The 14575-nt window shown below is 45.7% G+C and overlaps 1 protein-coding gene across 6 annotated transcripts in view; it reads left to right on the top strand.

Moving 5' to 3' along the window:
- The window catches only part of FGF13 (fibroblast growth factor 13), a 249487-nt gene that overhangs the window by 192447 nt on the left and 42465 nt on the right, over positions 1–14575 (top strand). Inside the window, exon 1 of one of the 6 annotated variants that reach the window (XM_082207313.1) lies at positions 12195–13529. The exons of the other annotated variants lie outside the window; for them this stretch is intronic. Coding sequence (XP_082063439.1) covers positions 13340–13529 — 190 coding nt within the window. The 5' untranslated portion in view covers positions 12195–13339. Of the gene's footprint in view, positions 1–12194; positions 13530–14575 lie in introns of those variants that run through there. 6 annotated transcript variants of the gene reach the window in all.

Here is a 14575-nt window from a genome sequence, read left to right as displayed (position 1 = left end):
GAAAGGAGCAGCAGCAGCAGCTCCTCTGGAAATATGGCTCTGGGAATAAGGAAGTCTTATTCAGGTAAGATGGATAGAAGAAGGAGCATTTGGAGGGGAGAAACTTTGGGGAAAGGCTGGCAGCTACCAAAGATTTTGGAAAGCCTTGTTTTTGATGGTGGAAATTAACTCATATCCTCACCATATTGTGTGTGTGTGTGTGTGTGTGTGTGTGTGTGAGAGAGAGAGAGAGAGAGAGAGAGAGAGAGATTTAACGTCACATATTTGATCCAGCTGCTCCATAAATGAATTTTATTTTTGAAATCACCTGCAGAAGCAGCCACCATTATGGAGTGTATGGCAGAAGGCATCTGGGTATACTGATGAGATGGCGAATATGCTTTCTCAGTTTTCAAACATGCCTTCTTTTCCCAGGATGTGATTCTAGTTTTGATACAGAAATATAAGAGAGAGTGATACAGTTACCTCTGCCAACACATGAAGTATGCATGCTGGTGAATATTTCTTACAAAGGCTTTCTCAGATTTTAATTCTCATTGCAGCATATAGTTACAAATTATATTAATATTCTGATGTCATGTTTGTTTATTTTGAGGTCCCATTAATTTGTAGTCGGAGAGTAACGTTGCAACTATGTCTATAACTACATGACTTTGAAAACAAACAAAAATAATTTAATTCAAATACAATTGTATGTAAGCTAAATGGTATGTTTCTAAGCAAAAGTTTGTTTCCATACAAATTTATCAGCTGCAACATCATGCCAGCACATATTGTATTCCCTTAATGCAAAAAATAACCATTTGGTTATGTGAAATGATCAAATTACCAGTTGAACCAACGCCCTTTGCTGAGTTAGAAAACCACCCCAACAATTCCTACAACAATCTTTTTTCTCTAGATAGCCACTGAAATACCCTCGTGTATATATAATTTCCAAATCTGTTATTACCTTGGATTTTTCTAAATTCTGTAGTTGAGCAAAAAAAGAAGTAGTGTTAGTAATAATACACCTCATACATCTATTGTGAACAGTGAATACTTGGGTCAAAATGCATTAGTAAAGAGACTGACACCTCCATCTGCAATACAAAGTTATTAAATACAAAGGTATTAAATAGAAAATAGCTTGATATTCACAGACTGTTTTGCTAGTGTTGACAAAAATGTTTCACAGTGCTATCATTACCCTAAAAATGCAGTTAAGAAAATGATGAATTTTCTCAAATGGAAAAATTGTCTGAAAGACAGCTGTTTTAATAAAGCTGAACTTGGTTCAACTTTTCCTTAGTAAAGAAAAGAAAAGTTAAACTGAGAAGAAATCAGCAACTTGGCTTCTAGCACTGAAATCCCAATAAGTAGCCTTATTCCTAAACACGTTTGCTTGGGAGTAAGCTCCATTGAACTTACTTCTGTTTAAACATGCATATGATTATGTGCCACAGCTGCAATCCTGTCACAGTGGGACATGTTCAAATAAATGTGCATATTATTATTATTATTATTATTATTATTATTATTATTATTATTTCTGGCCTTTGCTACAGAACACAATAAAAATACAAAAATATTCGGTTGCATGTCAGGCTAGTTTAAATGAATGTTGCTTAGCAGTCATAGGATAGCTTCTCCTCTTCAGGGGTTGATTCACTGGTGCAGCTGGGTAATTTTAGATTTCAGATTTAATGGTTTGGTACAGGGGGATTATCCTCTTTAGATGGTAATGTGCATTTGTTCATTGATTGCAAAATGTAGTAAGCCTCTGCTTGAGGGCCCTCCTTCCTGATCTGCTGAGTGGGGCTCTGGACTTCCATCCTAAAATCCTCCCCTGACAGCCCTCCTAGGTTTATTTGCATGGTTCTGCATCAAAGTTACTGGAACTATGTTAGTGCGAGTTGTGAATTGTGGCTTCCAGGTAGGGAGAGAAATCAGATTCTGTTTGCATTTAGACACAAGCCTACCGCATTCACACTTTTGAAAACAACACGAGAAGTGAAACACAGGCATCCTTCAAAATCTGCACTTCACAGAATTTTGCAGTGCAGTTCTCCAGGCAAGTGAGGTGTAGAAAAATAGATATTCTGGGGCAACATATGCATAAAAACTGAAAATAACATTCACATTTGCATTGTATTAGGGGGCACTGATTGGGGGGGAAATGTGTATTAAGGAAAAATGCATACAAAAAACCTGTCTGTATTGCGAGGAATTCACGCTAAAATGTTGATAAACATCCAGGAGGTTCTTAAAAAAACACACAACTGGAAATATGGAGAACTGAACTTATGACATGGGTGGGGAGGGGATTGAGAGAAATCAAAACCAACAGATTCATCCATCTCTACCTCCAGGCCAGTTCGTAAAAATCAGCACACTCCAAACTATAAAGACTTCTGTTGGAGAGATCTTATGAATGAATGCTTCTGTTGGGGGGTGGGCAGGTCCCACACATGTAAAATGAGCATGCCAGGGAAATGGTGACATGCTGAAGCTTCTCTCTGACTTCCCAGCATTTGCCCAGTTTCTATGTGAGCAAGCATTCCCTCATGTGATTCTGCCGCAATGCATTCTTCCCTCAATGCATTCTGAAATGGGATGGCCTCATGATGCCCATACCACATGCCTTTTCTGAATATGTCAGTGTGGAACTGAAAGCTTTCCCCAACTGTAAGTTAGTTTTCATGATGCAGTTTAAGAAGCCATTCTTGATTTCGTGATTGGGGGGTGGACTTTATGATGCTTTGGGTCCCTTCTGACTCTACAATTAAATGATTCAATGAAATGAAAGGGAGCATATTATTACTATTAATCATCACCACCACCAAATCTAAACCAAACCCTCATCTCCAGTACCCCTCCACTACCACCACCAGTCTATAAAAATGGCTAAGTGTTATGACAAGAACACATTATATAGGTAGGTTTGCAGCAGGTCAAATGGAGCACCATGATTTGAACAAACACTGCAGCTGCCAAAGTTTGACTTCACTCTAGTGTCTACTGCAGAGGGGTGAAGAGACTCGTTTGTGGGTCAAATGCAGCCCTCCAGTCCTCTCTAAATGACCCCTTGGCCTCTGCCCAAACCACACCCCTCCTATGTGGGACATTATTGCAGTCAAACCAACAATTCATGTTTGTTACAGGAATAGGCACATTAAGGAGCTAAGGCTCACAGATCTTTTCTGTAAAAAATTCTAGAGAGAATTCTGTGACATCACTTCCTTTGTCTGCCTTGGCAGGAAGCTGTAATACTATATACTTCCTTACTTCCTGGGCAGCCTCCTGTTTCTTCGTCATGCCACTAAGCTGACCACACCTGCATGTCTGAGCTCTGCAGCTCAGAAACCATTTTTGAACTTACATGTTGTTCTTTTGTAACTTAGATAGAATTTATGAGTCTGGTTTTGTTTTGCTACTGTAATTGCTGCTTCAAGACCTAGATTATGTAAGTAAATGCTGTTTTTATTTCTTCACAAAACAATGTGTGTGTGATTGTTATTTTTAAGGTGGAGAAAAGGGGTACCATATATACTCAGGTATAAGCTGAGCTGGATATAAACTGAGGCATCCAACTTTACCACAAAAAAACTGGAAAAACTTATTGACTCAAGTATAAGCCGGTTCACCACACCACAAACCTCCTGGTGGGCCGGAGTGCATGTGTATGTGCACGCATGCACACACGGCAGAGGGGGCTTCTCTCTCTCCCCCAGCCCCTCCCGTCCTACCTAGGGTGCTGCCAAGAGGCAGAGGCTGGTGGTGGCAGTGGTGGAGGAAGAACAAGTAGTCTGAAAGGGCTCCTCCTCTGTCAACAACAGCCTCCGCCGCTCGCAAGGGCTTGGCAGAGCGGCGGTGGCACAAGCGGCGGCAGCAAACAGCTTGCTCCGACGAGGGGCTGCTGGAAATGTGCTTGGGTGAGACCCTCACTCAAGTATAAGCTGAGGGGAGCTTTTTCAGCATAAAAATTGTGCTGAAAAAGTCGGCCTATACACGAGTATATACAGTAATACCAAGAAAATCCAGTCTGTCTTAAGGCATCCTGGATATTTGTTTCTAGAAGGTTAAATCAGCCTTGTCTTAGCTTCCAAGTTTAAAGCTATAAAAGATGCTCCTCTGCTGATCTCACTAACATAAGCAAGGAAGGATCATAGCTAAACAATATGTCCGCTCCTGGTATCTAAATCCATTCCCACATCCTGCCCAGGCAATGCCACACTCAGGCAATGTTCCATTACCTCTTTGATTGCTTTTGCCTAGCTGGGTTATGTTCTAGAACTGTGACAATGCCTTTTGCTTGTTTGTTTGGATGGAGGATGGAGGGGTGTGTGTGTTGGGGTGTAGAAATCTTAGACTTTTGTGCAGCTGGGATGTAGTCTACCATACTCTGAATACTTTAGCCATACTCAGTAGAGGCATGTCACCCTTGGAAGTTTGCCCATAAGGAAGGATAGCCCTCGATATGAGACTATTTCCCCCATCCCTGTACTACTGTAACAAACAGCGCTTTGTTATATACTCTGAAGGACACCAGGTTGTTGCCTGAGAGCACATCTTGTTCCCAGATGTAGGACTAATGACTGAGGGCCCTGACTCAACGTTCTCTAACCGTCAGCACAAGAACAGTTGCACTAGCATAAGGGCAAGAATCATGGTTGATTCTAGCAGAACAGTTATGCTAGTAGGAAGCATTGGGGCTACAGTCAGCCATGAGAACCATGCTGGCTTGCTGCACCATCCTTTGCACAAGCCATTCCACTAGTACACTGCTAAAGGACTTAGCCCTATGCTGAATTCCTCTTGAGGTCTTTAAAGAGTCATAGTCTTAACACTGTTGCTCATGTTCTGGTCTCTGTGGCTGATGGTTATGCCGAATCATAACAGAGCCATGTACTTTAGGGCAGAACAGAACACAGGAAGACAACATAGCATCCATTAAAACCAGTGGCACAATGTGCAGAGATGTCTCACTGTGACATGGCAACATACAATAGAAGGGAACCATGATTCTATCATTCTGCTGAATGTCTAGTAGTACCAAAATTGCAGGTAGACATTAGACCTTTAAAACAAATTTTGTGAATGTTTCAGCAATCTTGCCAGTGGTGTATGTGAAAAGGGTCTAGGAGTCTTAAAAGGTAAAGGTACCCCTGCCCGTATGGGCCAGTCGTGTCCGACTCTAGGGTTGTGCGCCCATCTCGCTTAAGAGGCCAGGAGCCAGCGCTGTCCAGAGACACTTCCGGGTCATGTGGCCAGCGTGACAAAGCTGCTCTGGCGAGCCGGCACCAGCGCAACACATGGAAACGCCGTTTACCTTCCCCCTAGAAAGCGGTACCTATTTATCTACTTGCACTTAGGGGTGCTTTTGAACTGCTAGGTGGGCAGGAGCTGGGACCGAAAGACGGGAGCTCACCCCGCCGCGGGGATTCGAACCGCCGACCATGCGATCGGCAAGCCCTAGGCACTGAGGTTTTACCCACAGCGCCACCCGCATCCCATCTAGGAGTCTTAGTAAACCACTAATTAAGATGAGTCAACAGTGTGATGCAGCAGCAAGAAAAACTAATGCTATACTAGGCTGCATCAACAGAAGTCTAGAGTGCAGATTAAGGGAAATAATACTCCTGTTCTACTCTGCCTTGGTCAGACCCCAGCTGGAGTACTGTGTCCTGTTCTGGGCACCACAACTTAAGGATACTGACAAACTGGAAGGTGTGCAGAGGAGGGTGACCAAGATGAATAAGGGTCTGGAAACTAAGCCTGATGATGAATGGTAGGGTTGGGTATTTTTAGAAAAGACAAGAATGAGAGGAGTTGTGATAGGCATCTTCCAATATCTAAAGGGTTGTCATGTGGGATATGGAGCAAACTTTTTTTTACTCCTGCTCTGGAGGGTAGGACTCAAACCAATGGATTCAAGCTCCAAGAAGTGAGATTCTGAATAAACATAAGAAAGAACTTTCTGACCATAAGAGCTGTTCAACAGTAGAGCAGTCTCCCTCGGGATGTGGTGGACTCACCTTCCCTGGTGCTTTGTAAGCAGAGGTTGGGTGGCCATCTGTCATGGATAAGATTCCTTCGTTGCAGGAGTTTGAACCAGATGATATTTGGGGTCTCTTCCAACTCTACAATTCTGTTTGTGACTCATGCATTTGAAATCAAAAGGCAAATTTGGAACATGAAAAGAAAACAAAGGATGAAGGGTTGCATAATATCTTCCTAGTGAAGGATGGGGGGCCTTTTGTTCCCCAGATGTTGTTGGACTTCAGCTTTCAACATTTCTGACCATTGGCCATCCTGGCTGGTGCTGATGGAAGGTGCAGTTCAACAGCATCAGGAGGACCTTGGAAGCTCCTCATCCCTGGCCTAAAAGCTTGTTGTTCTCCTAACCCAAAGTTGTTTTGTTGCGGTTGTGGGTTTTACTTATAAGGGAGGAGGCACAGGGGAAATATTACAAACTGGTGTGTGTGTTTGTAAGAGTTGCATTGTGTTTTGTGCATAGAGTTTCAACCACAATATTACAGTGAGTCCATTGTCCATGCAGAGTTTAATGCACCAGAATGCATTTAGTCTTCCTCCATTCCAGCTATAGATTCCACTGCTAAAACCTCAAATTGATGGCATCATCTGAAAACAACTTTTCTGTCCTATTTCTTAGGAAGAGATAAATGCAACACTTCTTTTCAGAAATGCTCGTAATAAATGTTCATCCTCTTAATTCCCGTTGACAAACTACCAATGAGCTTCTGGCTTGAATATGAAAGGGAAGTCGATGAGGAGTTGTTTTCTTGTGTTGGATGAGCACACTGTAAAATAACATTTTTTTCTTATTTTGACATTCACAAAGTAGCACAGAGGCAACAAAGTACTTGTATGTTGTCCTTGGTGGCCAAACGTACCTGTTCTCTTTTGCTAAACAGAAATGCATTATTGTTGTCGCTATTGTTATGTAGCAGGCACATCCAACTCCCAAAAGATTGCAATCTACTCTCAGTATAAAAAAATGGCAGTGGTGTACCCATTGTCATTGGAGGGAGGAGGAGCGTGTGAGGGGTGGGTGGATTGCCCAGAGTTGTTGAACTTTTGGGGGGTAGGATTGCCCAGAATTCTTCAGCTTTTATTTGTTAACTTTTGGTAAACTTTATTTAATCCCATGATTGATAAGGGTCCCACGATCTACCAGGATCAGCTGGGGATCTACTGGTAGATCATGATCTGCTGGTTGGACATGCCTGTTATATAGCATGTGAACCAAAGCTCTAGATCTCATTTAACTCCAGATTTAATATGGCCATCTGCAGTCTGAGGATAATGCTGGCCTACCTGATAGGGAGGTGGGTGGCACTGCGGGAGGTGCTGTCTCTAAACCACAGAGCCTAGGACTTGCCGATCAGAAGGTCGGCAGTTCAAATCCCTGCGACGGGGTGAGCTCCCATTGCTCGGTCCCTGCTCCTGCAAACCTAGCTGTTCGAAAGCACGTCAAAGTGCAAGGAGATAAATAGGTACCGCTCCGGCGGAAGGTAAACGGAGTTTCCGTGCGCTGCTCTGGTTCGCCAGAAGCGGCTTAGTCATGCTGGCCACATGACCTGGAAGCTGTACGCTGGCTCCCTCGGCCAATAAAGCGAGATGAGTGCCACAACCCCAGAGTCGGCCACGACTGGATCTAATGGTCCCTTTACCTTTACCTGATAGGGACATTTACAGATGGGTAGCCGTGTTGGTCTGCCATAGTCAAAATAAAAAAATTCCTTCCTGTAGCACCTTAAAGACCAACTAAGTTAGTTCTTGGTATAAGCTTTCGTGTGCATGCACACTTCTTCAGATACACTGTGTATCTGAAGAAGTGTGCATGCACACGAAAGCTTATACCAAGAACTAACTTAGTTGGTCTTTAAGGTGCTACAGGAAGGAATTTTTTTATTTTGATAGGGACATTGTAAGGATTGTACAGCAATGTATGTGAAGTGCTTAAACATCTGAAAGTACTCTATAATAACTGGAGGGGGGATCCTCAGGCTAAAACCAAGCCCTTCATCAGCATCCTTGAGTTCTTTTGCCTGCCTGGAATATGTTCTTGAACAGTCACCCCATCTGCACTATGCATTTAAAGCAGCATCATAGCACATTAAAAACTCATGGGAACTGTAGCTTGTTATGGCTGCTGCGGCCTCTTGGGCTCCACTCTTCCCCTCACAGAGCTACAGTTCCCAAAGTTCTCAAGGAAGAGTGATTGGTGTGTAACTCACTCTGAGAACTGTAGCTGTATGCACAGGGGTGTCCTAACAAAACTAGTTTCCAGTATTCTCGGGGGGGGGGGGGAGCAGAGCCATGCTTGTTTAAAGTGGCATGTTTCTTATTTAAAGGTATAGTGCAGATGGGACATGAGATAATGTCTCTTGGTTCCTAACAACCCACACGTCTCCTGCACCTCCCCGCACCCAGCCTATTGCAACTCCTGCTCCTGAATAATCCCGAACAAACTTTGTAAATGTTAGAATGGCTAGCAATTTGATTTGGAACTGTGGGTGACTCCGAAAGCAAAAGAGAAGTCCCTCTGTGAACAGTGTGTCCCTAGTGGGGCTGTCATTTACTGAAACAGCCATGTCTGTAATGTTAGGCTGAATTAACCACACTTCATTTTATCCATGCAAAGAGAAATACGGGAACGGTTTTGGCATTATGCACTTACACTGTCATTTGGCAGCCTTGCAAATGTAGCATTGATGATTCCTGGCTACTGCCAGTGGGAATGGATCTTGGCAACTTGGCATCTTGAAATGCATCTCTTTAATTGCCATGCATGACAGCCAGGGACTCTCGTACACAGCTTTCATGTTACCGTGAGGTACTAAGGGACTCTCCAAGGGGCTCAACCCCTTTGAAGCCTGTTCTTTCTTTCTTTCTTTCTTTCTTTCTTTCTTTCTTTCTTTCTTTTTTATTTAACTAGCAAGTGTATATACTACTTAACAATTTTTTTAAAAAAAAGTCGTGTAAAAGTATACAGTATAAAATAACTATCTAAATAGTTCAGAATAAAGCAAATCACACATTCCAGCCATACAAAAGTCAGTGTGTGTATACATGAACCCACAAATACCCCTCTCTGTCCTTCAAACAGTCAAGCAAGAGACATTTACATAGTTCAAGGGCACAGACCAGTCAGGCAAAGCACTGAGGAAGGGTGCAGAGCAGGCTGGTGAAGGATGCCTCCTAGCGTGAGGGAGTGTGGCTTTTGGTGTGTCCTGGGTGGCACATATATTAGCTCCCAGGCTAGGGGCTTCCCACCCCTGTTGTAAATTATGGTATTTTAATTGCTTTCTCCATTGCCCTGGACTTACTATGGAGTAAGTGTGGTATATATAAGCATAATAAAATATTTTTAAAACAGCTCCCCAAAACACCGTTGCCACTTTTTCTCTTTGAAGCCACCAATTTGTTGAATTTTGAATCAGGGCCTTGCACTGATGTGCTTGTGGTCACTCCTGTTTAGTCCCACAATAAACCTGAGGTCAGCTAACCTTAAAAAAAAGATTGTAGCTACCCAAAGAATCAACTTGTCTGACCAGGGACTGGAATCTGGACCCATTTTGTCCCTAAACTCTAGCCATTATAACACAGTGGCTGTCAGAGAAGTCTAGGTGAGCAGTTGGTTTTACCAATATAAGCTTATCCCTGTGAATTATGCATGAAATGACATAAACCTATCGACAAGTCTTGGATTTTGCAGAGTGATTTTCAGTTGCCTATGTGTAAAAACTGGAGAAAAGTGCCTAGCTGTTGATCGCAAACCAATATTCTTTCTTAATAACATCACTGAACTACATATTTGATTGCTGCAACATGTCATTTGTGGGGCTGCATCTGAAGATGGTTTGGAAACTTCAGCTGGTGCAAAATTTGATGGCCAAGTTCCTCACTGGGGCAAGGCAAGTTGAGCATATTAGCCTGACTGCACAGGCTGCCAGTTAGTTCCCAGGCCCAATTCAAAGTGCTGGTTTTGACCTATAAGCCTTAAATGGCTCAGGACCGCAATACGTCAAGGACCGCCTCTCTCCATATGAACCGACCCTAACCCTGTGATCATCATCTGAGGCCCTTTTTCATGTGCCATCATTACATATCTTTAAGCTGCAGGCGAAAACATTCCTCTTTGGCCATTAAACTATCCATGTTTCAAATAAATAAATAAATAAATAAATAAATAAATAAATAAATGTTGGGTGGGGGGGAGACTGTTATAACTATTTCTATGATTGGCTTTCATTATTATGCTATGTAAATTATCTTTTTAATGTTGTACACTGCCCTCAGATCTTTGGATAAGGGGCAGTATATAAATTGAATTAACAACAACAATTTGCACTTTCGCAATACCAGCTTCAAGCCTTGATACAATCACTGTTTCCATTCTCAGGTGTGGGCAGGGAGGCTCTGCATTTGAATTGCTCCCCTCTGATGTGCCTAGACCTTCACTGAAGATCTCAAAAACTTGCTCTGTACTTTCCATCTAGGATATTTTTATTGTTTTATTATTACATTTGTATTCCACCTTTCCTCCAAAGGAACTCAAAGCAGCATACATAGTACTCGCCTCCCTGTTCTTTCCTCACAACGACCCTGTGCGGTAGGTCAGGCTAAGAGATGATGACTGACCCAAGTCACACAGATGGCTTCATTACCAAAGTGGGATTTGAAAGTTGGTCTCCAAGGTCCTTGTCTGACACTCTGACAACTTCACTGGTTCCCTGAAGATGGCAGAAGAAATTTCTGAGAAAGAAGAAAGGAGTGGCTGTTGATCATAACAGAGGCTTCTTGCAATGGTGGCATGAGAAGGCAGGTGATGACCGAGAGTATGACAAATGAATCAATTCACTTTTGCCTGTCTCAATTTCTCTTTGTAATTTGGGTCCCAGTTATCATCACACAAGTTTCTGCTTGGAATTGGATGCATTATAGTATCTTGTAGATAAGGTGGCTGAATCTCCTTCACTGGATGTTTTTAAAGAGAGGTTGACTGGCCACCTGTCATGGATTCTTTAGCTATGATTCCTACATTGCAGGGCTTGGACTAGATGACCCTCGGGGTCCCTTCCAACTTCTTTGATTCTTTCTGTAAGCACTGTCCTGGTATGTGCATACTTTGTCCAGTGTTCACAGGATCACAGGATCAGTAGTCTTGAAGCCCTGCAACCAACCCTGCGTCTGTGTATTTGGCTTTGATGACATCTCAGGAGATGACTTGGCAAGAAGGGCTTAGCTGTTCGAGAGGACACAGATGTAGTGAGGAAGTCAAACACTCAATAATGTGCTTATGGCAAGAAAGACCATTTCCTCATTCTGGATGAACATGTAGCTGATTGGTCAAAAGCTCGACAGCCAGCTGTTTTTAGATCAGTGTTCTGATTTCTCAGAAGAACCACACACTTCAATCCAGATTCTGTTGTTTGAACGTTTTGATGGAATTTTTTGCCTGGCTTCTCTGCATTCAAGAAATCACTAAGGGTTTATTTTAAACTGCCCCTGTTTGCTACCCGGCTAATATTTGGAAATGGAAAGCAAGGCCACTTTTCACATGTTGGAATGGGGAAGCAAGTCAGCTCTGCAGGCGTATGGAGACAACTCAAAAGCAAAATTGGAGAGGCAAAAGGTCTCTGCTTACTAGGAGCTTATAATCACCCCCTCACCAAAATCATGCTGCAGGGAAAGCCTTCCCCAGTTTGGGGAAAGCCTTCCTGAGGAACTAGCTCCTTTCCCCTTCTTAAAACCCAGAAGGACCCTGATTGGTTTCCTTTCCTGGGGCACTGCAACCAGTTCTTTTATCACTGTGTTCTGAGGTGAGGGCATGTGGCTAAATTTGGGTGCATATTTTGTGGAGTTTGCCAACCCACCATCCTTCTCCTTCTTAAATTTTTTTATTGTCTTCTGCTGGCTTCGGTGGGATGCCTTGACTCCTTAACGCCTTGCTGGTGTGAGCTTCCCCACAGGATGAGAACGAGAAAGATGCAAATGCAAGATTCAAAGGTGGACCGTTTGCTCCGAACCAACCGCTGAGTCCTCCTCCTGCTCCTTTTCCCTGGACACCCATCGCCTCCCAAGCGTGCCCGCCTGACGGGTTTCTCACGACGCGTGCCCCCGCCCCCACCTTTCCCCTGCCACTCGGCATCCTAGCTCTTCGAAGTTCTTTCTAACGCAAGTCACGTCTGTTTGGGTGTCTGCTGCCTCTTTCCCCACCGAGAGGCGCTTCTTGCTTAGAGGGGCCGTCCTCGCCCCCCCCCCCGCCTCTCTACCTACCCAGGGAGACGGCCGCCTCCTCTAGCCACAGCTGCGTCTGCCTCCAAGCTGCTTCGCCCCCTCCCCTTCTTCTTCTTCTTGTGCTTCATCCTCCTCCCCGGCTCCCTTCGCTCTTAGTCCGATTTCTGCATTCGCTGAAAAGGAGGGGGTTGCTGAGCTGTGCTGCTGAGGGGCTTTGCTGCGTCGCCGTGCGGCTCCTGGCAAAGAGAGCGCAGCCTCCGTTAGTCCTGCTGCTGCCTTTTTTTGCAGGTGCTGCTGTCGAAGGAAAACCCAGCTTCTCTCACCCGCACCCCCCTCCCAATCTTCCATCCGAAAACACGCCAAAGCCAGGAGGAGGATTTGGGAGATGCTGCGGCTACCGCTCCCGGTTTGAGGAGAGCCCGTGCCAATCCGCTGGCGCTCCCCGAGGGACCCGGACAGCCCCGCACGCAGCAGTAGCTTGGAGAACTTACTGAAGAAGACGCCACAACTGGTGCCCACATTTCCAAGAAGGGAACGGACAGCAGCCCGGGCTCTCCCCGTGCCTCTCTCTTTCTCTCCACCTCCCTGTCTCCCTCCGAGTTCCTAAAGGGGTGACTGCCAGTGGTCGAAAGAAAGGGGAAAGGGGACGAAGCTTCGGCGCGAGGCGCCCTCGGGGCCCGACAGCGCCAATGCTGCGCCAAGGGAGCATTTGGAGACGTCGAGGGACCTGTTGGCTTCCTCTCTTCGCTGAGTGGGCAGGCAACTTTTCAGTCCGGGGCCAAGTTTGAGGAGGATTCTTTTACACCCCTTTCCCTCTACTCTACCCACAGGAAGGGATCGGGGCTGGGCGGCGTAGTCGGGGCAGCTCCCCAAACCGAAAGGCGCACGGACGCACCGCTCCCCGGGTGGCCCCCAACAGGCGGCTGCCCCACCTTTCTTGCGAGGCGGGAGGTGGCCTGGCCTCCTGTCACGCCAGGCCTCGCGTCGTTTATTAATTTTTTTTCCGAGGGGAGGCGAGAGCAGCATGCTGGGGGCTCCCCCCGCAGGCAGCCCCCGCAGCCCCGACGTCTGACCCTCCAGGGTGGCGGCTATGGCAGCAGCCATCGCCAGCTCCCTGATCCGACAAAAGAGGCAAGCGAGGGAGCGGGAGAAGTCCAACGCCTGCAAATGTGTCAGCAGCCCCAGCAAGACCAAGACCAGCTGTGCCGACAAGAAGAAGCTCAGCGTCTTCTCCAGGGTCAAGCTATTCGGCTCCAAGAAAAGGCGGAGGAGGAAACCAGGTGGGCTGGTCGCTGGTGGGGGAGGCGAGGGGTGGCAGGCTTGCTCCGGGTTGGGGAGATATGGACCCCTGCGAAAACCGGGGTGGGCTGTTTGGTTCCCTGCCCGGCTGTAGGCTTCCTTGTAAGGCGTCTGATAGGCCACTGCGATTGGAGGGTTCTGGACTAGCTGGACCTCTGGTCTCCTGTTCTGATGCTCCTATCACTGGGGAGAGGTGAGCTCTGTTAATCTTGGTGGCTCTTTGGACTCTGGTGTCTAATGCCCCTTGTGGAAAGGTAGAGCATTTACCTGGCGGGCAGAAGGTCCCAGGTTCATTCCCTGGCATCTCCAGGTAGGGCTGGGAATGTCCCCTGCCTGAAACCCTAGAGAGCCACTGCCAGTCAGTGTGGACAATGCTGAGCTAGATGGACCCAGTGGTCTGCCTTGGTATAAAGGCAGCTCTGTATGTCAGAATACTGTTGAATGTGTTAGAGAGGGCTTTGCTTGGAAGTCCCCCTGCTTCTGGGCCTTTTGGAGGCATCTGCCTAGCTTTTGTTAGGAGATGGAAGCTGGATCCTCAGTCTGCAACAAGAGGGCTTTTCTTCCGTTCTTCTTAAACACAAGAATTTGACCTTCCATGTACAAGAGCAGAATGCCTCTGAATATCAGGTGCTGAGGAGCAAGAGCAGGAGAGAGCTCTTGCCTTCACTCCCTTGCTTCACGGCTTTCCCATAAGTGTCTGACTGGCCACTGTGGGGAACGGGATGCTGAGTTAGATGGACCCTTTTGCTGTGGTCCTGCAGGGTTCTCTGTGGAGGACCAACACCAGGCATTCTGATTTTCCTACTGGGGGGGGAGGGAGGGGGAGATGTGAGCAAATACTGTAGGAGCCTGTGCAGCTGCCTTATATGAGAGGCAGACATTAGTCCATCCATTCCAGTCATTTCTGCTCTGATTCTGATTCTGCTCTGGGCTGAGAATGCCAAGGAGTGAGTTGGGGACCTTCAACCCAGGCTGCACTACTGATCTGCAACCCCACCCCAATGTGGATCGAAACCATCTTCTTATG

The sequence above is a fragment of the Podarcis vaucheri genome, assembly GCF_965113315.1.
Source record: "Podarcis vaucheri genome assembly, chromosome: Z".
Lineage (NCBI taxonomy): Eukaryota > Metazoa > Chordata > Lepidosauria > Squamata > Lacertidae > Podarcis > Podarcis vaucheri.
This window is presented reverse-complemented; position numbering and strand designations above follow the sequence as displayed.